The 23,822-nt window shown below is 34.3% G+C and overlaps 6 protein-coding genes across 12 annotated transcripts; 4 read left to right on the forward strand and 2 right to left on the reverse strand.

Moving 5' to 3' along the window:
• Positions 1-3: 3 nt before the first annotated feature.
• LOC104713248 (vacuolar protein sorting-associated protein 35B) lies at positions 4-6,586 on the reverse strand. Of its 7 annotated transcripts, none has more exons than XM_010430331.3 (22): positions 6,184-6,586; positions 5,999-6,095; positions 5,777-5,900; positions 5,398-5,583; positions 5,210-5,297; positions 4,965-5,021; positions 4,790-4,879; positions 4,572-4,694; positions 4,070-4,144; positions 3,922-3,981; positions 3,271-3,387; positions 2,825-3,064; positions 2,684-2,749; positions 2,473-2,562; positions 1,987-2,076; positions 1,793-1,882; positions 1,396-1,464; positions 1,132-1,212; positions 924-1,031; positions 736-839; positions 547-660; positions 4-447 (listed from the first exon to the last, which is right to left on the reverse strand). In XM_010430331.3, exons 1-22 carry the CDS (start codon positions 6,277-6,279, stop codon positions 237-239), a joined length of 2,376 nt encoding a protein of 791 aa, XP_010428633.1. In that variant the 5' UTR covers positions 6,280-6,586; the 3' UTR covers positions 4-236. The 7 variants fall into 7 exon arrangements, with proteins under 7 accessions (XP_010428633.1, XP_010428634.1, XP_087322924.1 ...); XM_010430332.3 differs by having other exon boundaries at positions 547-642; positions 6,184-6,583; XM_087466798.1 differs by having other exon boundaries at positions 547-642; positions 5,015-5,088; positions 6,184-6,555.
• Positions 6,586-8,449, reverse strand: LOC104713249 (uncharacterized). Its single transcript, XM_010430334.3, has 3 exons — positions 8,041-8,449; positions 7,351-7,639; positions 6,586-7,254 (listed from the first exon to the last, which is right to left on the reverse strand). Exons 1-3 carry the CDS (start codon positions 8,119-8,121, stop codon positions 6,758-6,760), a joined length of 867 nt encoding a protein of 288 aa, XP_010428636.1. The 5' UTR covers positions 8,122-8,449; the 3' UTR covers positions 6,586-6,757.
• Positions 8,450-8,816: 367 nt separating this feature from the next.
• LOC104713250 (uncharacterized) lies at positions 8,817-9,699 on the forward strand. Its single transcript, XM_010430335.2, has 2 exons — positions 8,817-9,029; positions 9,119-9,699. Exons 1-2 carry the CDS (start codon positions 8,886-8,888, stop codon positions 9,473-9,475), a joined length of 501 nt encoding a protein of 166 aa, XP_010428637.1. The 5' UTR covers positions 8,817-8,885; the 3' UTR covers positions 9,476-9,699.
• A 3,347-nt stretch (positions 9,700-13,046) lies between these two features.
• Positions 13,047-15,131, forward strand: LOC104713251 (GDSL esterase/lipase EXL1). Its single transcript, XM_010430336.3, has 5 exons — positions 13,047-13,487; positions 13,750-13,880; positions 13,970-14,203; positions 14,359-14,614; positions 14,742-15,131. The coding sequence occupies exons 1-5, from the start codon at positions 13,178-13,180 to the stop codon at positions 14,933-14,935; spliced, it is 1,125 nt and encodes a 374-aa protein (XP_010428638.1). The 5' UTR covers positions 13,047-13,177; the 3' UTR covers positions 14,936-15,131.
• A 488-nt stretch (positions 15,132-15,619) lies between these two features.
• LOC104713253 (GDSL esterase/lipase EXL2-like) lies at positions 15,620-17,928 on the forward strand. Its single transcript, XM_010430337.3, has 5 exons — positions 15,620-16,014; positions 16,566-16,696; positions 16,785-17,018; positions 17,171-17,426; positions 17,512-17,928. Exons 1-5 carry the CDS (start codon positions 15,714-15,716, stop codon positions 17,688-17,690), a joined length of 1,101 nt encoding a protein of 366 aa, XP_010428639.1. The 5' UTR covers positions 15,620-15,713; the 3' UTR covers positions 17,691-17,928.
• Positions 17,929-21,095: 3,167 nt separating this feature from the next.
• Positions 21,096-23,724, forward strand: LOC104713254 (GDSL esterase/lipase EXL3-like). Its single transcript, XM_010430338.2, has 5 exons — positions 21,096-22,017; positions 22,375-22,505; positions 22,598-22,828; positions 23,045-23,300; positions 23,408-23,724. Exons 1-5 carry the CDS (start codon positions 21,738-21,740, stop codon positions 23,599-23,601), a joined length of 1,092 nt encoding a protein of 363 aa, XP_010428640.1. The 5' UTR covers positions 21,096-21,737; the 3' UTR covers positions 23,602-23,724.
• Positions 23,725-23,822: the final 98 nt, after the last annotated feature.

A 23,822-nucleotide genomic window follows, 5' to 3' on the forward strand; every position in this document is an offset into this window, starting at 1 on the left:
CAATAGAAACAACGTTGAATTGAGGCATTGATTCAAAGAATGGTTTACAGAAACGTGGATTCTATACACACAGGTGAGTACTAGGAACAAAGAAAATAAAAATTACAAATGCCATCTCCATTTTTTTCATGGACCGAAAAGAAAACAAGCAGTGTACAGACATCCTTTTCAGTGTTTTTCGGAAATTACAGAAAATTCCTCTCGGGATTTGACGAGGACTGTGTCGCAGGTCTAACTCACAACTTGATGAGGTCATATTTCTCACCCATCAAACCACCTTTCTGTTTTTGGAACCTTATGTAACGCAATGTGCTTGAAAAGAAGGGATCTGAGTGGATTGTTGTGTTACCGTTGTCGCTTAGCATCTCGGTGTTGATTAACTCTATGAGGCTTTGTATATCCGATGGAGTGATATGTGGATTCCCTTTCTCAAAGAAGTAAAGATACCTGTTGTATATGAAAACCCATTATTAGTATTGAGATGCTGCTTTGTGTATGATGAATCAATGTCAGATGTTTTGTTTTTAATTGGTTCAGTATACTGACTTGTTCAAGATTTCTACAAACAGCGTGACTGGTCCGCTGCTACCTCTGGTTGCATTAACCATTTGTTGAGCCGCGTTAGCTATCCTCAGTGCACGTCTTAAACACAGAAGAACTCTACAGAATTATATCGAGAATCAGGTAGTTGTGGACTTAAAAGTATGAGAGTTATGAAAGAAGAAAAGCACTTACCTTTCTCCATCTTTAATACCCTCTGGATCATCGACCCAAAAGAGGTGAGAGCATGCATATACCGCTCGACATTGATCAGGCTTCTTTAAAAGCCTTGCTGAGTACTGCTCACAAGGAAAATCCAACTTACAGTTTGGACAATAGTTGAAAAGAAAGGTTTATGGGAAGCATTGAACATAAACATCTACCCCGGTTGCTTTATGTGTCAAGGTGTCTCTGTTTTCAACACCGAAAACATTGATCCTTTGCAAAGTTCCTACGATCAGATGAATCGCAGTTACCTGTGCCTTTGAGTCCTATACAATGCAGCACAAGAAAAATGAAAGTATAAAGGTTTTGGAGAGACTTTGAGTTATCTTTGTGTACAGTTCACAAATAAAAGAATAAAGAAATTACCGCGATTTCTTCCTCGTATAATATAAATGCTTGGGTAAAAAACTCATAAGCAACAGGCTCAAGATCACAATCACTTGCAGCCTGATCATTAATCCAAAATGAGACAAAATATTGAAAATGCTATGTCAGATTACGCCTTGCCTACAGGTGAACTATGATCACAACAAATTACTGGACCCCCTACATATTATAAAAATGGCTATGAAATCGTAACTACATTTGTTCAAAGGTTTTCCAGATTTTCTTGGTTACTCTATATCTTACCTCAGCGCATTGGAGGTAGAGCCTTAGAGCCAGTTCAGGACATGGAACTGAGGAAAGAGCTTCGATTGTCTGAAATAAAGCACATGTTAAATGGATTACATAAGATATTGAAGATTAAATGTGTAATAAACAGCTCATAGAGAAAGTAAAACTATCACAAACAAACTGATATTGAAAAAATGCATCAGTTTTGATTGATACTTGAACTATTTAATATGTCAAATACACAGTAGAGTGCTTCAAGTTAAACACTTAGAAATGGTTTATGAAAGAGATAATATGAATTTATCAAAGAGTCAATTCAGATAAACGATTCACAAGAAATATCATCTAACTCATGAAGTAATAACACATGTTTCTCTATTATATGAAAATAAAAAAACGAAAGCTCACAAACCTGGTTGAGAATTTGAAAAATCTTTCTCAGGGTTGCTGGAACATCTTCTCCTGCTATATCTCCACCCTGGGCTTCTAGCTGCCTGACCAGCTGTGACAGAAACATTTAAGCAACTCTTCAAGTCAACCACTTGTCTCAAAGCAGAATATATATCCACAGCTATAAGCATATTATAGGGAACATAAGAGCTATACCCTAACTGCAGAAAAAACAAGCGGGGGAACGGTAAAAGGCAAGCGTTGAGGTCCTCCTGTCATAAGATGCTTTCTCACAACATATATGATCTGCATAGCAGTTAAATACCTGGTTAAGATATTCGTTTGCTCATAAGTTAGGGTTAATAATCTAAAAAGAAACCATGGCCTCATAGCCCTTGTTTTATCTATTGACTTCTGCAAAACGAACGCCAATGGGCCTGAAACCAGTTTGCAGGTCAATATAGAAATGCAGGGCCGCTTCAGAGTAGTGGAGCATGGGGACAGTAGGATGTTCTGGGTGAGTGAAGCGACAGAAAAAGATGTACACTTCCAAGGAACAATTAAGTAAAAACCATGTTGAGGTTAACCGAACAAGTAGCTTTAACAATTCCATACATATCAAACAAAATCATGGGCAGACAACAGGTCCGGGAGCAAAATGCATATTGAACCCGAAAGATTAGTAAATTTATGATGTCTAACCTTTAGCATCTCCTCTGGTTCTTCATTATCAAGCATATGTATGAGACGGGCAACTGAATTTTGTTCCTCTTGGAAATCCTCCTCGTCAAGCTAAAGAAAAACACAGAAAATCCATCAGAATCAAGGTGCTAAATTAGAGCTGATAGGAGTTGCTTATTGCAAAACCACATGGGGAAAAAAAAAAAGAAGAAGAAGGGATTAGTGACAGCACCTCCTCCACGTTGGTTCCATCCAAATCTTTTATAAGTCCTTTTATCAATTCAAACAGCACCTCAACCTAGTGAACAAAATTAGCATATTATCACAGTAGAAATATTTATATCTTTAAATGAAGAGAGCAAGTAGTATATACCTTATCGGCAGTTGATATACACGAATCATTTTTCATTATACTTTGAATAATAAGCATTGCCATTACTTTGTTCGTTCCATCATCAAGATGATCCATGACACGCGGATAATTTGACAATGTAAGAGCTGTAACGATGTCACTGTATTTTTCTAAAGGAGCACTCAGAAGTGCAACAACTTGTTTCATTGCACGGGCGTCCTCCAGCTTGGGCACACTGGAAAGTTTAACTACACATGCACCCTACAAAGTTTTCGGATCAGGAGTTAGTTTGACTTCGATGCTACATCAGATTCAAGTAATCATGAAACATTAATAATGCATTTCCATTCACAATGAAACCAATCTGATTCTGAAAATCGAAATAAAAACTATTTAGTGTAGATACAAGCTACAAAGACAACATTGAATTAAATTTAGAAACATATGGCCACGAAAGGATACCATACCAATACTTGATCCACATAGTCAAGCCGATCAGGATGAACCCGGAGAGTAAAAGTCAGAAGAGAGACAAACAGAGTCATAGCTCCAACAATAGGCATCTCAAGCTGTGTATCTATCACCTGCAGCCCACACCAAGTACATACGTCATATAGATATAAACAAAGCATCAAATGCAGTGAGGCTGGAAAAAGCAAACACCCAAAGCATTAAGTATACTTACCTACAGAATTTACAATATGAACTGAGGCAATTGGATGACCGGGAAAAAAGGTTCGACATCAAATTAAACTAGATGCATCATCCAGCAATTTTACAGCTTGATGTTTTAAAGGTTTTTCATTTTAAGTTCAGCATAAGTTTACATGCGCCCCTATTCTAAATACTAAACTCTCAAATCTAACAACTAGAGGACATAAATTTTCAGACGAAAGTGGCCTATTTTCCATCATATGTCTAAGGAAGTAACTGATTCGACAATGCTTAATAAAGAGTTGATTAAGAGAAGATGAGCGAAGAATGGAAAATAGCATGACAAATAAAAATTATTGTACTGAGGACCTACATAGGACTATTCTAAGAGCCGTTATGATTCAAGTATCCAATAGCCAAAAGAAATTTGCATTCATAATAGATTTTTCTTTAATAGAGCCCACCTTTCCAATTGCATTGCTCAATTTAGCAAAAGCTTCCACTTGCAAAAATTCGTGTAACACCTGCCCAGAATTTTGGAATAAGAAGATATATATATCTAACATCACACAAAAAGAGAAAAGAACGAATGATAGCTCGGAAGGCACTTACATCTGGACTTGAGGCAGCATAGTTTGACAACCGGTCCATTAGTTGGGTTAACACTATCTTGGTGTCAACAGTTGGCTGAGAAATGATTTCTTAAGGTCAGAGAGGAAGGAATAGGGTCAAACAACTCAAGTGAGAAAAATGCAGAGAGTGAATTGAAAACAAAAAAGCTCTTTGTTGAGGATTCCCTGCTTAGAGTCTCTGTCAAAGTGTAAGAGATCAGGGACCTCCTTCAAAAACTTCTAACAGGTAAGCCAAAGCCCTAGTCACCAAGAAATAAACAAAAGAATAACCGAAATACTAGCAAACAATTAAAATAGTGATTGGCAAAACAGACAATTCAGATAGACCCTTTCATGAGATAATGGCAGCATAAGAAGAATTAATCAGAAAGCACCAAACAAATCATTTAGATAACTAGAATTGCATGATTGTCAACAAAAAAAAAACTAGAATTGCATTGGAGAGTAGGAAATAGAAAAATCTCGATTGCTAGCCTACCCACCATCAGTTGGGTACAAGCAGCCAATAAGGCCTCAAGAGTCTGCAAATGGTACTCATCAGGAAAGACTTGAATTATGCACTCCATCAGATAATACTGAGCCAGCTTATCTTTACAGTTGACGACCTGTTCAAGGTTTCCAGATTTAGCAGATTATACAGTAACTGAAACTCATGTATAAAAAAGGAACTGGTAGTAGATGCAAAAAAGAGCTGCTGAACCTGCTCTAAGACCCTAGGAAGAACAGTCTCTTTGTACATCTCAAGGTCAACACCTTCGATCTGTCCTAGAACATGCAGATTTTTTCCAACCTGAGAGGAAACAATTAAGTACAACTTAGTGGGCAGTGACATAAGTAAAATAGGGAATTCAGTCAAGTAGTGGTAATGATAGTACAAGGTCACGAAGTTCATTCCTCTCTTTCTCCTGCTTTTCTCGAACAGTACCTGGTCCCTGCAGTCCAAGGAACACCCTCAGCTCAGGTTTCACCAATATCAATGATTCACAAGCACCACACAACCTGCATGACCAAAAGCCTGCTCTTCATCGTTCATTTATGCTTCAGTCAGAGGCATGCAAGTGCAGAGGTGCTATGCGTATATATAAACCACCATCAACTCTTCAAAAGATCGAAAATTCACCTGATGCTGTATCCGAACCCAGAGCTTATTCATCTCAGTAAAATTTTGTAGCACAAATTCCACTGCATCTATCACAGTATTAGCATCTCTACAAGAAGGTTGAAAGGAGGAGAGTAAACAAAAAGGCTAAGCAACCAAATCTATTGGGAAAAAAAAGAGAGAAAAAAAAAAACATAATTACAACCCACCCTTCGTAGTCTGAACCAATCTCAGGTAATTTATCCCTGCTCACTTGAGCAAGATAACTCCTCAAAAAAAGCCCACGAATGGGATGTTGAACACCACGACACATCTCCACAAGATCCTTAAGAACATCCTTAGAAGGAGCCTGCTTGCTTTTGATATAAACAGACCCTACTGTACATAGCAGATACCTGATAGACCAACATCATAATGTTTCAATTACAAGCAATGCAGCATAAGAGAACCATTAAGTGGAAAAACAAAATAATCTCATTCTGCGCCTAGCTGCCAATTTCTAGTCAAATATCACAAATTCAATCCAATCTAAGCTTAGATAACTGAGACTATCAGATCAAGAGAAAACAAAAGCCAGCATCTGCTTACATCCTGGGCAATATGTTGCCGGCATGTTGAACAAGCTCATACAAATCAACCACGGGTAATCCATGCCTACTCTCATCTTTAAAGAAAATCTCCAGCTGCCTCAATTGATCGAAAGCTCGCATATCTAAAAATATTCCGAAATCAGAAGAGAGAAATCATAAGAAAAACGGGGTCAAAGCACGAAATCGAGAGATTCAAAAAGTTGTGGGCGATGGAATCTACAGAGATCGTAATATTTCTGAGGAGAGAGTTTGGATGTGCGGAGCTCCGAAAGCATCAGAGCGGAGTACTTTAGAACTTCTCTGAGATTATTTGCGTCCTGAGAGACAGACGAATTGTGAAATTTTTAATCAGATCAAAAGGAGAAATAAAATAAACTCAGCTGAGGAGGAAAAAAGGAAACGGACCAAAGCGCGATGCATGAAGAAAGCGTTGTGCTGGATTCCGGCGATTCCTTCCGCCAACCACTTCTCCTCGTCTTCTACTCCGGCGAGCGTCCTCATCCTCTCTTCCTTCTTCTTTCCTCTGTCAGCAGTTTTTTTTTTTTCTCCAGTTGGTCGCACGAATTATTAGACTTCACAATTTCACTTTTTTAAGTTTTATTTTTTGGTTTTTAAAAAAATCATAACTCATTCACGAGACTTGTTTAGTGCTTAATCAAACACAAATATGCCAATTTGACGAGACTAAAATGTTTATTTTCTTTCTGTGAAGAGACTATGTGACCAAATGTTCATGGCCTGTGATCAAAGTCTAGATCACAATGACTGTTTGTTTCCAAATTGATATGAATCAATCAAGAAAGTCAATTGATATGAATCAGTTTCCAAATTGATTTGAATGGTTTTTTTTACAAAGCCTTTGGCTACAGAAAAGATACAAAGCGATATAGGAGGTATATCAAAATTGGGTTAGATTATAATTGTGGTTACAAACAGTCAATGTACAAGCTAAGCTAAATCTAGAGCAAAATTGGGAGCATTAGAATGGGACTGTGTACGGTAAAGAATAAATCCCAACTTCAGACAAAAGCTGAGCTCTAGGCCAAGATGAATCACTGGGTCTCATCTTCATGTCCTCGTCAATCTTGACTGCTGCTTTGGGCTTAGGCATCACTTGCGTCTTCTTCCCAAATAGCCAATCATCGTCATCTTCCATGGAAGAAGTAATGTCTGCTAAACAAATGGAAGAGGGAGTCCAATCATCAAATAATGCATTGTATCGATCTTCTTTGCTTGGTTTGTGTTTCTTTCTCTTCTTTGTTTCATCTATTGCAGCCACAGATGTTGACGGCAGATTCTGTTCAGGCTCAGATATTTTTGGACATGAGACAGAACTTGCTATGACATCTTGGTGACTGAGAGGCTTTGCAACCGAAGTGGAGCAAACAAGATCCTCTCGAGGCGGAACAGGAGCTTCCGCCTTTGGTTTCTTTAATACCAATCGAATGCGTAGAGGATTACCTGCTACAGGTGCAGCTGCAAATAAATGTACAAATATACATTAGTATCACGTAACAACAAATATCGATTGATATGCTGTTCTTGACTGTGTATATAAGTATGAATACAAACCTTTGATGAGACTTTCAACAGGTGGAGGAGAGTCTTCTCTATTCCTCTTCTTACTATTCTGGCTTCCATCAGACAGATATCCGTGGTGGTTTTGAGATGCCTCAAGCTCTTCTGTCAAACCACTCTTCTCAAGTTGGTCAGACTCATCTGAGACTTTCTTCGATAAAAGAATCTGTTGTTTATGAGACTTCTCCCCTTTAGTTTCTTTAGTATGTTTTCTCTTCTCCTTCTTTTCCTTCTTCTCAATCCGGTGGAGCGGGTTTTTAGAATCATGTGTGACTCTTTCAAGCTTTAATCCATTAGAATAAAAGGGTTTTAGACTCGGAGTCTTAAAGAACACAAGTTCGGCACAACCATCCCAAGAATCACCAATGTGGAGACACCAATACAACAAACAATATCACATGACACAGGAGATGCAAGATAACCTATAGTCATCACTAGAACAATGCAGCTTACCTGATACCTAATATGAGACTATGGTAAACCTAACCTAATATATAGTTTTATATATACAATACAAGCGATGATTATAGTTTATATGAACATGGCAGTTAAGACTCTCTAGCCATAAAGACAAGAAGGACAACCAAATTCAAAGATTCTACTTAGACATTGTTTTGGTTTTAGAAGAATAAAAAAAAACAAAGAACTCAAGCAAGAAACCAGATTTGTGGGTTCTGAACGAACCTTAGTCGATTCGACCAAGTTCCGAACGCTCGCCTGGTTCCTTGCAAGGACAAGCGGTGGGCAAGTGAGAACTCGCGACATATTTTCTCAGATCGAATCGGGGGGATTTAGGGATGAATTCGATTCCTAAACTAAAGATAACCCAAAGGCTGGCTTTCAGATTCGACCAACCCAAACAAGAATATATCGATGGAGATTAAACCCAGAAAGCTCTATCTCGATGTAAACCAACCAAAGTTTTTGAGAAACCCTAAACGAGTCTCGACCTCTAGCGCTTGTAGGATGAGAAGAGAGCTCACAAGCGCGTTAGGTTCGATGGTTATTATGAGCAAAGAAAAAGAATAGGGTAAGGTCTAGGATTTATAGACGATTGAGATTCTGAGATCCACCGACTCGGGCAAAGTCGGTAACTTTGAGGACTTTTTAGTAAAGTTTACATTATAGAGAACGGAAAAAAACCCTAATCCTAAAAATGGAAATATCATAGAGGGTATATTCGTAAATTAATCTTAATGGTCATATATAAGGCTCGGCCCGTGTATTCCTTTTTCAACTAATGGGCCTAAATTTAGTTGTTGGACAAAAGATCTCTATTCTTAAAGCCCAATGTAGTAACAGAGCTCTATTGTCGAAAGTCGAAACGATGCCTTAGTTTTGTTTTGGCGGGGGGAAGTCGCAACTCATCAGTTTCTTAACAGATGCGTTTTGTATCTCTGAACATTCGCGTCTCTCTACACTCCTGATTATTTCCTATAAATTCAATAAACTTGTGTCAAACCTGATTAGGGCTCAACAATTACACTTTTCTCGTAACAAAAACGTTCTGTATCACATATTTATCAAAGATGCAAGGGGCTCAAGAGGACTTGTCTTTGTCTTTGAGTATCACACCAGTCAACCGACCAGTTTCACAGAAACCTCCAGTGATTCCTCTAGGCTTGGTTGCTCCTTATTATCAACAAGCACTTGACATCAACCATATGTTACAGGTATTGGTCTACACCTTATATTATGATCTTTTCACTTTTTTGAGACTATCAATCAACATACATTTTATTTACGACTAAGTAATGTGCAGAACCAGATGACAAGAGAATTGTATACTCAATTAAGGAGTCTGGAGGAAAGAGCCGTCTATTTTATGAGACTTAAAGACAAAGCCATCGAAGACATGAGGAAACAAACTGCAGAAATGAATCTTCGTCTTAGACAAGCAAGAACAGAAGCCGAACTCTGGAAGAAAATGGCGGTCGAGAAATCGGAATTGTGCAGAGATCTCGCGGGAAGGCTTTTGAAAGTGAGAAAGAGAGAGAGGGGGATGAATGGTATTGACGAGAATAATGCGGCAGACGAGGCTGAGTCGTCCACTGGTGAAAATGCAGCGGATGTTTTACACACAGCAAGGACCCGTTTATGCAAACGCCGCCGTCTTTGAAATTGGCGGGGATTTGAAGTGTGTGACTTTAAATTCACGTGCGTTCGTTTTTGTTTTTTTGTATGGACGTTTGTTTAAAATGTTCCCACTTCCTAGAGATGTTATGTATCCAACGCTGTATAGGGGAGAGGGAAGTTTTTGAATATGAGTCCAATTATTCTTAAATGTACCTTGAACAGTGTCTATTACATTTTCTTTTTTAATACCACTTACCATTTACATGATATTTTTCATATTTATGATATCAAGGTAATGATAATAATATAAAATTTATATTTTTTCAACTTTAACATAGTTAACAACTGTCAACAATAGACAAAATAAATCGTTATAACATAAGGATAGAGAATATATATAACTACGATGGATTACTGATATAAATAAATGACGGTATATTTTTATTGCTACGACCATACACAGGTTTATACATACTTTAAAACTTTATTGTTACACTCATCAGACAGAAAAATGAAGTTGCTTGAAGAGGACTGGAAAAAACGAAGAAAGAAGATTGTAGAATACTGATATCTATATCCTATTCATTATATATTTGTATATTATAAATCACGGTAAAGAGATGTCATATAGCATAGTATTTTGTCTCTTTTATTTTCTTTTTAATTATCATTGTACGTTAACACCAAGCTTCTTTTCATTACTATTGCTAAGAGAGAGTGGAAAAGAGAAACATGTCGCCGGAAGTTGTTATAAATTCGTTTATATACTCATAAACTGAAATGATCCATTGTGACGAGCTTATTTTACTCATATAATGTTGTATGAAATAAAAAACACCATGATTAATATTGATGAATTTTATTGCATTGGTCTTAGTTAACTAAGCTTTTCCAAGATGTTGATATGGACGATATGGTTAGTTATTGTTCGTTCTATAATGAACATATGGTTAGTTGTTTTTGTTTAGTTAAAAGATAATCATATGGTTAGGTATTTCCTAGTTAAGGATAAAAGTCGCGTGGAACCTGAATCTGTGGATGACTCAGTTCAATGTTGGATCTTATTACTTGTTTCTCTATGCCCCACGATACCAGATTGTTTGGGGTCGTTATTAAACTTTAATGTGGATACGAGACGAATCACATGTGGATAATTCTTAGCCGCGTCTTGAATCTTAACCTCGAACAATGTGGTGGCGCAACTTATTAAGTTGACTAACCCACCAGTAAACAACCAGCTCTTTATCTTTGTCTTAACTGTAGTATAACTTATTGGTTGGAACACTGTCTTTTTATTTGTGACTATTAAATATGAACAAAGAAACTAATGAAATAGGCATTAAACTTTGTGTGCGATTTGTAATATTCGAATTAAACTCACCGCAATGGTTCGTTGTAAAGGTAAAGGTCCCTCCCTCTCCCCACCCTATGCACTACATGAAAATTAGGTGACCGAGATGAGTACGCGTAGCGGACCTCTCTTAAATTAAGAACAGAACAAAATTCGGTATATGTCTGATCTAAACAGAAAGAGACATGAATAAATGCACAACTGTTAATTGTCGTATCGTCTTCGATCGATGTGATATACTGCAGAGTTATCATATAAGTATGATTGAATCATTTAATACTTCCCTCTCCCAGTATCTAATTTTTCCTCTTTATTGACGTGAGTAAAAATATCACATAGATTCAAATTTCTATTTTTTTTTGTCACACAGATGAAATCATATCTTGTAAGAAAAAAAAAATGATATAAACAGATTTTGCCCGATCGGAAAAAATAGTATTAGAGCCAACTTCCCCGATCCGACTCTGCTTTTGTATTGATAAGACCTTTCTTTTTATATGTGTGGACTCATGAGTCATGACTATGATAAGACAATAGAAGATCAAGCAACCTCCTAGCTTTTGAGTTTTGACTATATGACTAGCAATTTGTTCATGGAAAAAAAGTACTTAAACCGGTAACGGTTGCTATCATGTGTACTTTAATTAAATGTTTAGGCTATAGTATCTCTAGCTGATTTGATAAGAGAGAGATAAGTATATAGTATGGAAACTTGTTACGTGTTTATTTTTTCGGATTTTGAAGTTATTTATTTCATAATTAGAAAGAAAACAAGAAAACTCAATTTGCATTTACTGCTCCACCGGTGAACGAATCGTGGCATTATGGGTCCTATCTCATTTAACACCGATGTTAACACATACTTCGATAAGACATTGATAGAGTTTGAAAGAGTATAATAAGCACGTGGTGACGTAGACAAATATTTAAAAATACTTGATGGTATTATCTACCGTATTCTAAATATTATACACTGTATAAAACTAACAAAACATAATTTTATAAATTTTGTTCAGTTATCTCCATAACTAGATGAAACTATATTCGAGAAATGCTAATAAAAGGTGAGAAACATGTAAATACATCGTTTGGTACAAATCTTAAGTCACGTATATATATTTTTAGACATATGAGATTGTACATCTACAATACTTAATTGGCTCTTTGACTACCATATATAGGATTTTTTTTTTTTTTTTTTTGGGTACGCTAACTGGAAAGTGTCTGTATTTAAACTTCATATTCAACTTTTTTTCCTAAAGAAAGCGAAATGGTGACATGTTTGACTTCCAAAAAAAAAAATATCTATTCACTTCCATGTGAAAGTGAAAAACTCTAAACAGGCAGTACGTGACGTTTGTTATGCTTTACTACATTGCCAATTCGTAACAACGTTCCTTTCTAGGAAAAACTTAATCTTTATCTATTTTACTAGTATATAATCTCTTAATTAACGTCCATGTGTTTGAATAAATAGCAAGTGAACAATTATTTGTGTGTTGATCTTAACTAACATTGAATGAAGGACAATCGTATATAATATAGTCCTAATACTCCATGTGATTGATAAGCTTTCGGAAGGACAATCTTAACTCTAAGAAATGGTTACTAGCTAGCAAGATCCCTTATATTTCTATAATTTTACCTTACAATTAAGATTAGTGGGTGGACAGTAATATACGTCCAACTAAACCTATGTGTTTTTTCAAGAAAAGGCTATGCGTAATTTATGTTGGATATTGAAAAACCTAGGATACTGATTTATTTATTCATATATGATTCAAATATTGTAACTTTGAAACAAAATTTATAGGGCTTCATTCATTCTTTGCATTTGTTTGGAAAGTACGTTGTTAATTATTAGAAACTGTTGTTTTTTTAACTATGGCCGTTTAAATGGTAAACGAGAAATCTGGTTGAATTACTGAATCTAACTTAAATTTTTAATATTTATTTGTTGAATCTGCAGCCTGAATTTTCACATTTTTAAAATGGTAACTGTTGAATTCAGCTATTTTTTATTATTTTTTTGTGATTTTTGACAAAATATGGCAAAATAATCTAGCAAAATTGCTGAATTTGGCTGAAATTTGCTGAATGTTTTTTTGATTTTTATGTTACCATTTAGATCCCATAACACATACTTAGATATTAGAATAACATGTGGACAAAAAATTATGTCAATGTGCCATTAATGTTTAATGACAACAACTAAACCAAGCACATCACCTAGACATGGATATATATATATATATAAATATCTACATTGGAAACGAGAAGAGGACTATTTATATCTATCGTTAACGTTCCAAGCTTTTTTAAAGAATCAAGTTTTTTTTAGTATATGTTTTGTTTTTACGCACGAACACACTACATCAATACGTCATAGCAACTATGGAACGACCGCGTTCAGTTCATCATCACATCATTCCTTATTTTTGTCTCGCTTCTTCGTCGATGCTATTTTGGCGTACTTTCTTTCTCGTGCTTTTATTTACGACAACTACACATGCTTTAGTGAAACTCCCGGAAAACACGACCGTTCCAGCGGTAATAGTGTTTGGAGATTCAATTGTTGATGCTGGAAATAACGACGACATGATAACAGAAGCTAGATGCGATTATGCTCCCTACGGCATTGATTTTGATGGTGGAGTTGCTACGGGAAGATTCTCCAATGGCAAAGTCCCTGGTGATATTCTTGGTTAGTTTGCTTGTAAACTTGTTTTCTTCGTTAAATAATACATATAACTTGACTAATGATTTGCAATCCGTGAATAGTTCGATTTTTTTTTTACTCTATACAATGATGTCATGTGTACAATAAAGTCAAAACACCAAGTTTGCCACCTTGCAATTGGGATGCAATTTCATAACTAGATTTCCCTTAATTAAATATAACCAAAGAAGTAGCAATCTAACAATTATATAATTTTTATTTTTTCATAATATTTTTGTTCTAACAGCGGAAGAGTTAGGGATCAAACCCAATATACCGGCATATCGAGATCCGAATTTGAAACCAGAAGATCTTTTGACCGGTGTAACATTTGCTTCTGGTGGTGCTGGTTACGTTCCTTTGACAACCAAATTAGCGGTAGTTACTTTTGAAATTCTTATGCATTTAATTTAGGGCATCTAAAGAAGTTACTATAATGTTTTTTTTTTTTTTTTAAATTGTTTAAGGGAGGTATATCGTTACCGCAACAATTGAAATATTTTGAAGAATATATAGCGAGACTGAAGGCAATGGTTGGAGAAGAGAGGACACAGTTCATAATTAAGAATAGCTTGTTCGTTGTTGTATGTGGCAGTAACGACATCGCCAACGACTTCTTTGCTCTCCCTCCGGTTCAGCTCCACTACACCGTCGATTCTTTCACCGCTCTTATGGCCGACAACGCTCGCTCGTTTGCTCAGGTAGTAAAAGAAATAGCTAGTAATAATAATACTATAGTTTTATGTCACGAATAAGGTTAATTAGTAGTTAATAAGTAGTTATGATGTCATCATTAGTTAAACATTGCTTTTAATTATTTTTAAAAAATCTTTTCTATTTATTCATATGGTGGTAGACACTCTATGGATATGGAGCTAGAAGAATACTTGTATTTGGTGCACCACCAATAGGATGTGTTCCTTCGCAGAGAACCGTAGCAGGAGGACCTACAAGAGATTGTGTTGCAAAGTTTAATGATGCATCAAAACTTTTCAACTCTAAGCTCTCAGCAAATATTGATGCCTTGTCAACAACTCTACAAGACCCAACAATAATCTATATTGACATCTATAGTCCACTTCTTGATCTCATTTTAAGCCCTCAACAATATGGTAATCAATCATTGTTTATTTTTCTAGTTATATAATTTAACCGATATATTATTCAACATATTTTGTAAAAATTTATTTTAACAAAATTGTATATATATATATATATATATTTTTGTGAATCTCATAGGATTTAAGGTGGGCGATAAAGGATGTTGCGGAACCGGCCTAATAGAAGTTACTGCGCTATGCAACAACTACACAGCTGCTGTGTGTCCCATAAGATCTGATTATGTGTTTTGGGACAGTTTTCATCCCACTGAAAAAGCTTATAGAATTATAGTTGCAAAACTTTTTGATAAATATTTCGACAGATTCTTCTAATCGATATAGCTCCTATTCTCAGCATGATCGATACACTATTAATATTGAATAATCATTCCAATTCGAAGAGAAATTACACTGTTGTCAGCTATCTCTTCCTCTAGGCTTTGTCATTGTCTCATATATGATATTGATGGTTATATATACAAGATTCATGTATATCACATTTCTATATGATTATAATTTTGTTAGCAAATTCGGAAAATTAGGTTCTAATCCAATTTTGCAATAATAGTACTAACCAATAAAGATTTGATTATAGCCCTCGAATTCACAGAGCCGGGACTCAAACTTATTGCAAAAAAAAAAAAAAAACAAATAAAAGGCCCAAGGTTGATACAAACAAATTAAATATAAGGCCCAATTAAATCAACAAAAAAATATCGAATAAAGAAAGCCCAATAAGAAAACCCCAAATTGGGTTGAAGCCCTGCTGAGTATAAAAAATGTTTCAGACTTCGGTCATAATTGGTAACTTTTTAAACTGAGTTTACCTTTTTGGTAAAAATGAAAAATCTAGTAATTTCAGTATACAGTATGTGCAATAACTATTATCAGTTTTTAAGGGTTACGTTACGTATCACGAAGTATGCTACTCTAGTTCAACTTTAAATGCTCTAGACTAGGCTATTAGCTAGCCATTTTGAACCCAAAAGTCCTCATTATGTTTAAGACATATACAAGCCGATCCAAGCTTTTACATATATATTTTACAGTTTACGCATCACTCCAAAAGCTTCGAAATAAAACAAAATCTGTTGCAACACAAAGAGCAGCAATGAAACGACACAGTATGATTGATCATCAGGTTACTTTTTCTCCTTCGAGTCTATTTTGGTGTGTTCTCTTCTTTCTCGTGTTGTTAGGTAAGACGACCACGAACGCTTTGGTGAAGCTGTCCTCAAATGAAACGATTCCGGCTATCATAGTGTTTGGGGATTCTATTGTTGATGCCGGAAATAATGATGATATTAAGACAACGTTGGCTAGATGCAATTATCCTCCTTACGGCATCGATTTTGACGGTGGCGTTCCTACCGGAAGATTTTCCAACGGCAAGGTTGCGACTGATTTTATAGGTAAGTTTCACTTCTCTTTCTATTGATGATGCAACATTGATTACCATTTTCTCATGAAATTTTAAAATATATTTTCCACATTTTCTCATGAAATAAACATTTTATTTCATGAATTTGTGTTATATATAACTTATAAGTTAAAACTTGTAAAGCCTTTCACTGTTCTTTCTTCCAGTTCCTATTTATTGTATCATACATCTACATCGTACTGAATATATCTCACGGAGTGACTAGTTTTTGTAGTACAAAGAAACTTGAAAAATGGTACCATCACTATTTAATGACGATGTGAATGGATGATTATATTAGACGCATTAACTAGGATCAGTCTAGGACATCTAATCTAGTGGTTGAGTATTTCTCTGTAACCATGTGATCTATCTTTTCTCTTTTTTCTTTTAGCTTTCAAGTATGTGTCATTTTCTTGAGTTGTTTAAAAACTGGAAAAAAAAACGAAACATGAAAGCGATTTAGGGCGAAGATGTTTTTATGATACTATAAAGCTATAATATAACTTGCAATAATTATTATTATCTCGCTCGTGACCATAGCCGAAAATTTCGGAATTAAACCAACTATACCGGCGTACCGAAATCCAAATTTGAAACCAGAAGATCTCTTAACCGGTGTAACATTTGCGTCTGGTGGTGCTGGTTACGTTCCTTTCACCACCCAATTATCGGTAATTAATCAAACATCTAAAATCTTACATTATCTCTATAAAACAAACGTGATTGTTTTTTAAATGCTAGTTAATTTTGTTTTTAAAGGGAGGAATAGCTTTACCGCAACAACTGGAATTATTTGAAGAGTACATAGAGAAGTTAAAGAAAATGGTTGGGGAAGAAAGGACAAATTTCATAATTCAAAACAGTTTGATCATGGTTATATGCGGCAGTAATGATATAACCAACACCTACTTTGGTCTTCCTTCTGTTCAACATAAATATGACGTCTCTTCCTTTACCACTCTTATGGCCGACAACGCTCGATCTTTTGCTCTAGTACGTATGAACAATAATTAGTTAACTATACATTATTTATTAAGCTATCATTTGATATGGTACAATGATTCATGGAGCGAAGAAAATTACTTTTTAACTCTTTGTTTTTTCCGTAATTTTTTTTTTGTCTTTTAATGATGTGGTACTCACAGAAATTACATGAATATGGGGCGAGAAGAATACAAGTATTTGGTGTACCACCACTAGGATGTGTCCCATCACAGAGAACTTTAGCAGGGGGACCAACGAGAAATTGTGTTGTAAGGTTCAATGATGCAACAAAGCTCTACAATGCTAAGCTCGCTGCAAATTTGGATTCTTTGTCAAGAAGTTTAGGGGAGAAAACAATAATCTACGTTGATATATATGGTTCTCTTCTTGATATCATACTAGACCCTCAACAATATGGTAATCGTTGATATTACGTACTGTGAACAATGTCCAACATTTCTATTTTCATCAAAATGTTAATGAAATTGTATGTTTGTAACAGGATTTAAGGTGGTCGATAGAGGATGTTGTGGAACTGGGCTCATTGAAGTTGCTGTTTTATGCAACTTTGCAGCTGACGTATGCCCAAATAGAGATGAATATGTGTTTTGGGATAGTTTCCATCCGACTGAGAAGACTTACAGAATTATGGCAACAAAATATTTTGAGAGATATATATGATCTCGATCGCTACGACATGTTTTCACTGATAACATGTCTTTTTATGCTTACCTTATTAGACGTGATCTACAAACAGTGCCGGCTCAAGGTTTTTAGGAGCCCCAGGGCAAATTTTTTTTTTGTTCGAATAAAAGACCAAATTTTTTTTTAACCTCTGTTATATGTTAAAAAAATATGAATTTCATTTTGATAATATATAAACACTTGATAAGATTATAAGAATTTATTTTCGTTCTAAGTTGGAGTCAGTTAGATAATTATGGAAGATAAAGAGTCTTTTTGGTTATTGACTCCAAAAAATTAAATCGTTAAAACATACTTTAATGAACTATTTTTGTGTTACAAATTTTGTTTTTGTCTCTTTTATCTTAAATTATTTTTTTGTGCCCATTTATCTTGCATTATTTCTTTTTTTGTGCTCATTTATCTTGTATTATTTTTTTTTGTGCCCCTTATTCTTATATTATTTGTCTCCTCAATTTATAAACCCGGGGCGGTCGCACTGCCTATCTAAGCCGGCACTGTCTCCAAATATTTTTCCAACGCCATCTCTTATGTGCTGCCAATTTCCAGCAATGATAACACATAACAGTAAAGGAAAATTTGGAGCTATTTCGATCCATGATCGTCCTTAGGTCTAGACTATTAAGATGATTATACTAACATACATACCAAAACTTAAAAGTTATCAAAAAAGTTGCCCACCATAATTATTATAAAAAAGCCCACAGTTATCAAAAGCAATAAGTAATAAGTAATAGCTACCCAAAAAAAATAATTTAACTCGGAGGTTGAAACTTGAAAGTTGAAAGAGAGGCCTACAACCGAGAGAGCCCACTCATGGAGAAACAAGAAGGATAAGTCCAATAACGGTAGAGCCTATTCAAGGTGTGGGAGAAAAATCGACAGAGCTGAATATACAAAATTGCGATATACAAAAAGATCGACAGAGCTGATTTGTATCGTCTCGACAGAGCTGATTTGTGATATTGAATAAAAAATGTATATAAGCCGATTATATTGTTATTTTTAAACTTGTTTACTTCACTAAATAGAGAGAATATACAAATGTTACATAAGAAAAATTGTAAGCTTATACCAATAGAAAGAAATAAAGATAAAAACAGAACATAAAAAAAAAAAAAAAAAATTATAGCAATAGCTACAGAATTCTTAACACGTATCTCCCAAAAAAAATTAAAGCAGACTCTCTCTCTTTCGACCACAAATTAAAGACAACTAATCTAGTCTAGGCCATGCATCATTTGTTGCCACGACTGGCTTGCTCGGCCTATAATTCTTTGATTTTATAATATGAAACAATTGGCTGTAAACAGTAAGTAAGTAGTTCTCACTTTAATTATCTACCACGTAGGATAAGATATATAAAAAAATTGACCTATTATCTCTGTGAGTAGTTTGATGTCTTTAGCATATTGGTCCCACTATTTAATGATCAAATTTAATTTCCAAAACAATAATGTATGGTTATCAAATCGCATTCCAAAAAAAAAAAACGCCTTCAATATCCTTTTTTTTTTCTCTTCCTTTTTTGGTCATCATGGATCAGCTAGTTAGTTGGTCATTACTTAAATTTGTCGCTGTCGCGTTATTACTATATATCAATACAACCACGATAGGACAGGGTCTATCTTCTACGATATACATGAATACTATTAGATATATAAAACTATATAATAGCATACGATGACTTCATAATATCGTAGTTATATCATAATTATTGCTCGTTTTGTAACATTTCCGTACTGATTATATATAAAAGGGAATAGTAGTTGATCATCACAACATTTTCTCTTCTGATTTAACTATAATAACTTAAGTTTTTAGATTGCACTGTAAAAGAAGAATTTTAAGTTTGCAGTTGTCTTGTCTACAAATAAAGCTAGTATTTATTCATTTAAAATTTGTAAAGCAATATAAAACGGGAGAACCTAAATTATTTCAAGATTTGTATAATTTGTTTGTTTGTTTGCACATGTTTATAGAAACATAATTATGTTAGATAGTGGTTGGGCGATAATATGGTTGTGCGTGAATCACTATATTAAATTCCACATTTTAGTAGCCTTGTCGATATATCTTAGTCTTAATTAATTAATTAGCATGATTTTTCGGATACTTGCGCGCTCTGGCTTACTATATATATTCTATAATTATTAGACTTGGACCATTGTTATGTAGGTAGCATTAACAGCAAGCTTCTCGAGGAACATACAAACATTTTTTTACCTTCGCTATATTTTCTGATAACCACAATTGTTTTCTTCGTAAAGTCTCTTTTGTACCTTTTTCACGTGTATATATATGGAAAGTTACCTTCTCCACACTCAGTTAAGTGGAAATAGTAGTATCACCTATTGCTTGTGATCTACATCTACCCTGCATGCGGTCCCTAGCTACGTATGTCTTTGTTCATATTATTTTTTCTTTCTAATTCGTATTTATCACATGATTCTTTATGTCTATTTTTAAAGGATTCTATAAAATAAATAAGACTAGCTATGTCTTTTTATCCAAACAAAAAATGATACGTTATGAAGGAAACTAAAAACAATACCAACAAATATATTCTATATTGCTGAGCCTGTTGGGCTCTAGAAATATTTGTTGTCCTATTAATTGTGATGACCTACAAGATTGTAGTTTGGTAACAGTTTACATCACATGCTCAAATATCAACATGAGATTCTTACGTTAATTAGTATTACTATTATTGTATTTCAAACGTAGCATAATTTTCATATGAAAATAGTGTAAAATTTTCATATGAAAATAGTGTAAAATTTTCATGGAAATTATGTTCAATTTCCTAATTTCTTATATTTGTAATGATGGTTGTATTTGATTTGCTTCTGTATTGTATAAACTCGTTATGATATCTAATATATTAATTTGCCGTTAAAAAAAATAGTGTAAAATAAGATAAAAATAAAAAGAAATAAGAGAACACATATATGTATAGATATAGTGTGAAATAAGATAAAAATGAAAAGAAATAAGAGAACACATATATGTATAGATATCTATCATATTACACTTACCTATTATTATACTTATTAATATACTATTATATATATATATATATATCTTATATTTTTGAAAATAGTAGAAAAGAAACATTTTAAAAGAAAATTCTGTAATCGTATATATATTTTTAATATTATTTTGATAAAAGTACGAAGTTAAACTTATTCGTGCAGAGATTGCTGAATACTCAAATTTACTTGTAAGTTTGTAACACAATGTGATGCATATATCTTCATTAAATTTCTAAACATTTGTCAAAATTGTTCGATATGAGAGTGGAAAAAGTTGAATAACCGCATGATAACATGAATATATATACTAATTAAGTAGGTGTTTTTAGTTTTAGAATTTAGAGTAAGAGATGAAGATATCTTGATATATTAACATTTACGTTTAATTAGCGTTAATTAAGACATACGCAGTTAAACTATTTTTGTCTGTCAAACTCTGCCTGTCACATTCTGCTGATAATTCGTGTTTCGACATACGCACTAATAGTTGTATGTTGTTAAAAGCAGCTGAAATATATATGCCAAAAAAGACAATTATGGTTGAGGTTAGTACATTTCTCTTTTTTAGAAAAAAAAAAAAAAAAAAAAGAGAGAGTCTACACTATCTCAGTTTTCTCAAGGATTATTATCAAAAAGTGCATTTTTTTTAACTCCTCCCTTCCAATTGTAAGAAGAAAAACCTAATCTATATCTCAAAATGTTTCAAGCAATTAATTCGATCTTGTCTACGGTCCACAATATCTCCACGACGTAATATGCATTGCGCATATATATAAATATATTACATTACAAATATATATAAATAGTATATATATCGACATGTGTCTGTCTATAAATATATAAATAAGTGTGATAGGATAGAAGAAAAGTTGATTAAGAGCATCCTCTGTTTCTCCTTGTTATGTTGTAAAACTTGGAACTTGGAAGCAAACGCATTGTTATAAAAAGAAAACTTTATTCATATTTCTACATTACATTATATAGCAACATGAAAGACAATACAAGCTGGTCTTGTTGTTCTTGGTCTTCGTGGAAACTATGTTTGTTGTCTGTTCTCATTCTCACTGACACGATTGCCGCCGTGAAGCTGCCACCAAACCTGATTATTCCGGCCGTAATAGCTTTCGGAGACTCCATCGTCGACACCGGAATGAACAACTATGTCAAAACCATAGTGAAGTGCGACTTTCAACCTTACGGTATCAATTTCCAAGGTGGAGTTGCAACAGGGAGGTTCTGCGACGGACGAGTCCCCGTCGATTTGATAGGTCCATTCTCTTTACTCTTATTTCTTAACTTCAGTGCGTAAAGCTAATAGTCAATGTAAAATTAGATTTTCACGCATTTATATATAAAGGAGTAACGACCATTAATTACTAGGACACAAGTAATGACTACGGCAAAATAAATTTGAGCAATCATTTGTTTCCTTTTCCCTTATAGAACTAGTAGTAGTTGAAAATAAGTCTCGTAACATTGTCTCAATAATTATACATAGCAAAATTTATTAGGTTTTTTCCTATAGTCAAATAATTATTAAGAAACATATCAATAAAACCCCAAAAAAAAAGGTTTTAAAATAACGTAAAAATTTTTTATGTTTCATGCTCTGTTATTATATACAGCCGAAGAACTGGGGATAAAATCAACTGTACCAGCATACTTCGATTCGAAGCTAAACTCCAAAGATCTTTTAACCGGTGTATCATTTGCGTCAGGAGGTTCTGGTTATGATCCTATAACACCTAAACTCGTGGTAAGACTATGTAACCTATCGATCATGGTATTTTGTATCATTTCATTTAACAATTATCTTAACTTGTTGGTTTCATTTGTTGATGGTATTAGACAGTAATATCATTAGAAGAGCAATTAACTTATTTCGAGGAGTACATAGAGAAAGTGAAGAATATAGTTGGGGAAGAAAGAAAAGACTTCATAATAGCCAACAGCTTATTCTTGGTGGTCGCAGGCAGCGACGACATAGCCAATACATACTACACTCTTCGTGCAAGACCTCACTACGACGTCGATTCCTATACTACTCTTATGTCTGACTCTGCCTCAGATTTCGTGACAGTAAGCTTCTCTCAAATCTTTGAATAAAGCCTAATACTACTTTTAATATAGTCTTTCTACATTACTATAAAGTAATATATATATATATAGATAAGTAAGAAAAAAACATTTTAAATATAGATGGCTATCTACCAAAATTATATTTATATAAAAATGAGTCAGAGAAATAAATGAAATTCTAGAAACATAATGATTATTATGGAATGAAATTGACAGAAACTATATGGATATGGAGTGAGAAGACTGGCTGTATTTAGTGCACCACCAATTGGGTGTGTACCATCACAGAGAACCTTAGGAGGAGGTATTTTGAGAGATTGTGCTGACACTTACAACCAAGCAGCAAAGCTTTTCAACTCAAAGCTTTCCCCAAAACTGGATATGTTGCATAAAACTCTACCGGGTATCAAACCGATGTACGTTAATATCTATGATCCTCTTTTGGACATCATCCAGAATCCTGCAAAATACGGTAATACTTCAAAACATTTTATTCATTTAATTTTCATGCATGGCCTAGTCGCTGTACTTGAATATAAATAGGTAATATCTTTGAACGATTTGGGTTAATTATTGTAGGGTTTAAAGTGGCTAATAAAGGATGCTGTGGAACAGGAGTCATAGAAGTTTCTGTGTTGTGCAATAAAATCACATCTTCTGTATGTCCCGACGTGTCTAATCATGTGTTTTGGGACAGTTATCATCCTACAGAGCATACTTACAAAGTGTTAGTCTCATTGTTGATTAACAAATTTATTGATCAGCTCGTCTGAATTTAAAACTATTTTCATGGCGTAATTAATGATTGATTGTATTTTATCATATCTTGTTTGTATCATTTGAAAATTGTATTCGATCTAAATATAATAAATATCCATTGCTGTTTTACTTCACAATTTATCATTCTAAGAATTAGATCCTCTTCCAATACATATAGGGAGGAATAAGAGTCTACATGAGGAAAACATCTGACTGTATACATCATTAATTTTAA

Source organism: Camelina sativa, chromosome 9 (genome assembly GCF_030686135.1).
Source record: "Camelina sativa cultivar CO46 ecotype springtype chromosome 9, ASM3068613v1".
NCBI classification, from domain to species: Eukaryota; Viridiplantae; Streptophyta; class Magnoliopsida; order Brassicales; family Brassicaceae; genus Camelina; species Camelina sativa.

Bases quoted from the DNA above. Each gene is read 5' to 3' on its own strand.
- LOC104713248 (XM_010430331.3), bottom strand. From the start codon at position 6,279: ATGAGGACGCTCGCCGGAGTAGAAGACGAGGAGAAGTGGTTGGCGGAA. The intron at 5,298-5,397 runs GTGGGTTGTAAT...ACCTTCTTGTAG, and splicing joins ATTGGTTCAGACTACGAAGG to AGATGCTAATACTGTGATAG. The intron at 1,032-1,131 runs GTAATTTCTTTA...TGCATTGTATAG, and splicing joins TATACGAGGAAGAAATCGCG to GACTCAAAGGCACAGGTAAC.
- LOC104713253 (XM_010430337.3), top strand. From the start codon at position 15,714: ATGAAACGACACAGTATGATTGATCATCAGGTTACTTTTTCTCCTTCG. The intron at 16,697-16,784 runs GTAATTAATCAA...TTGTTTTTAAAG, and splicing joins CTTTCACCACCCAATTATCG to GGAGGAATAGCTTTACCGCA. The intron at 17,427-17,511 runs GTAATCGTTGAT...TGTTTGTAACAG, and splicing joins ACTAGACCCTCAACAATATG to GATTTAAGGTGGTCGATAGA.
- LOC104713254 (XM_010430338.2), top strand. From the start codon at position 21,738: ATGAAAGACAATACAAGCTGGTCTTGTTGTTCTTGGTCTTCGTGGAAA. The intron at 22,506-22,597 runs GTAAGACTATGT...TGATGGTATTAG, and splicing joins CTATAACACCTAAACTCGTG to ACAGTAATATCATTAGAAGA. The intron at 23,301-23,407 runs GTAATACTTCAA...TAATTATTGTAG, and splicing joins CCAGAATCCTGCAAAATACG to GGTTTAAAGTGGCTAATAAA.
- LOC104713249 (XM_010430334.3), bottom strand. From the start codon at position 8,121: ATGTCGCGAGTTCTCACTTGCCCACCGCTTGTCCTTGCAAGGAACCAG. The intron at 7,640-8,040 runs GTTCGTTCAGAA...AATGGATTAAAG, and splicing joins ACTTGGTCGAATCGACTAAG to CTTGAAAGAGTCACACATGA. The intron at 7,255-7,350 runs GTTTGTATTCAT...ATTTATTTGCAG, and splicing joins TGTTGAAAGTCTCATCAAAG to CTGCACCTGTAGCAGGTAAT.
- LOC104713250 (XM_010430335.2), top strand. From the start codon at position 8,886: ATGCAAGGGGCTCAAGAGGACTTGTCTTTGTCTTTGAGTATCACACCA. The intron at 9,030-9,118 runs GTATTGGTCTAC...AGTAATGTGCAG, and splicing joins ACATCAACCATATGTTACAG to AACCAGATGACAAGAGAATT.
- LOC104713251 (XM_010430336.3), top strand. From the start codon at position 13,178: ATGGAACGACCGCGTTCAGTTCATCATCACATCATTCCTTATTTTTGT. The intron at 13,488-13,749 runs GTTAGTTTGCTT...TTGTTCTAACAG, and splicing joins AGTCCCTGGTGATATTCTTG to CGGAAGAGTTAGGGATCAAA. The intron at 14,615-14,741 runs GTAATCAATCAT...TGAATCTCATAG, and splicing joins TTTAAGCCCTCAACAATATG to GATTTAAGGTGGGCGATAAA.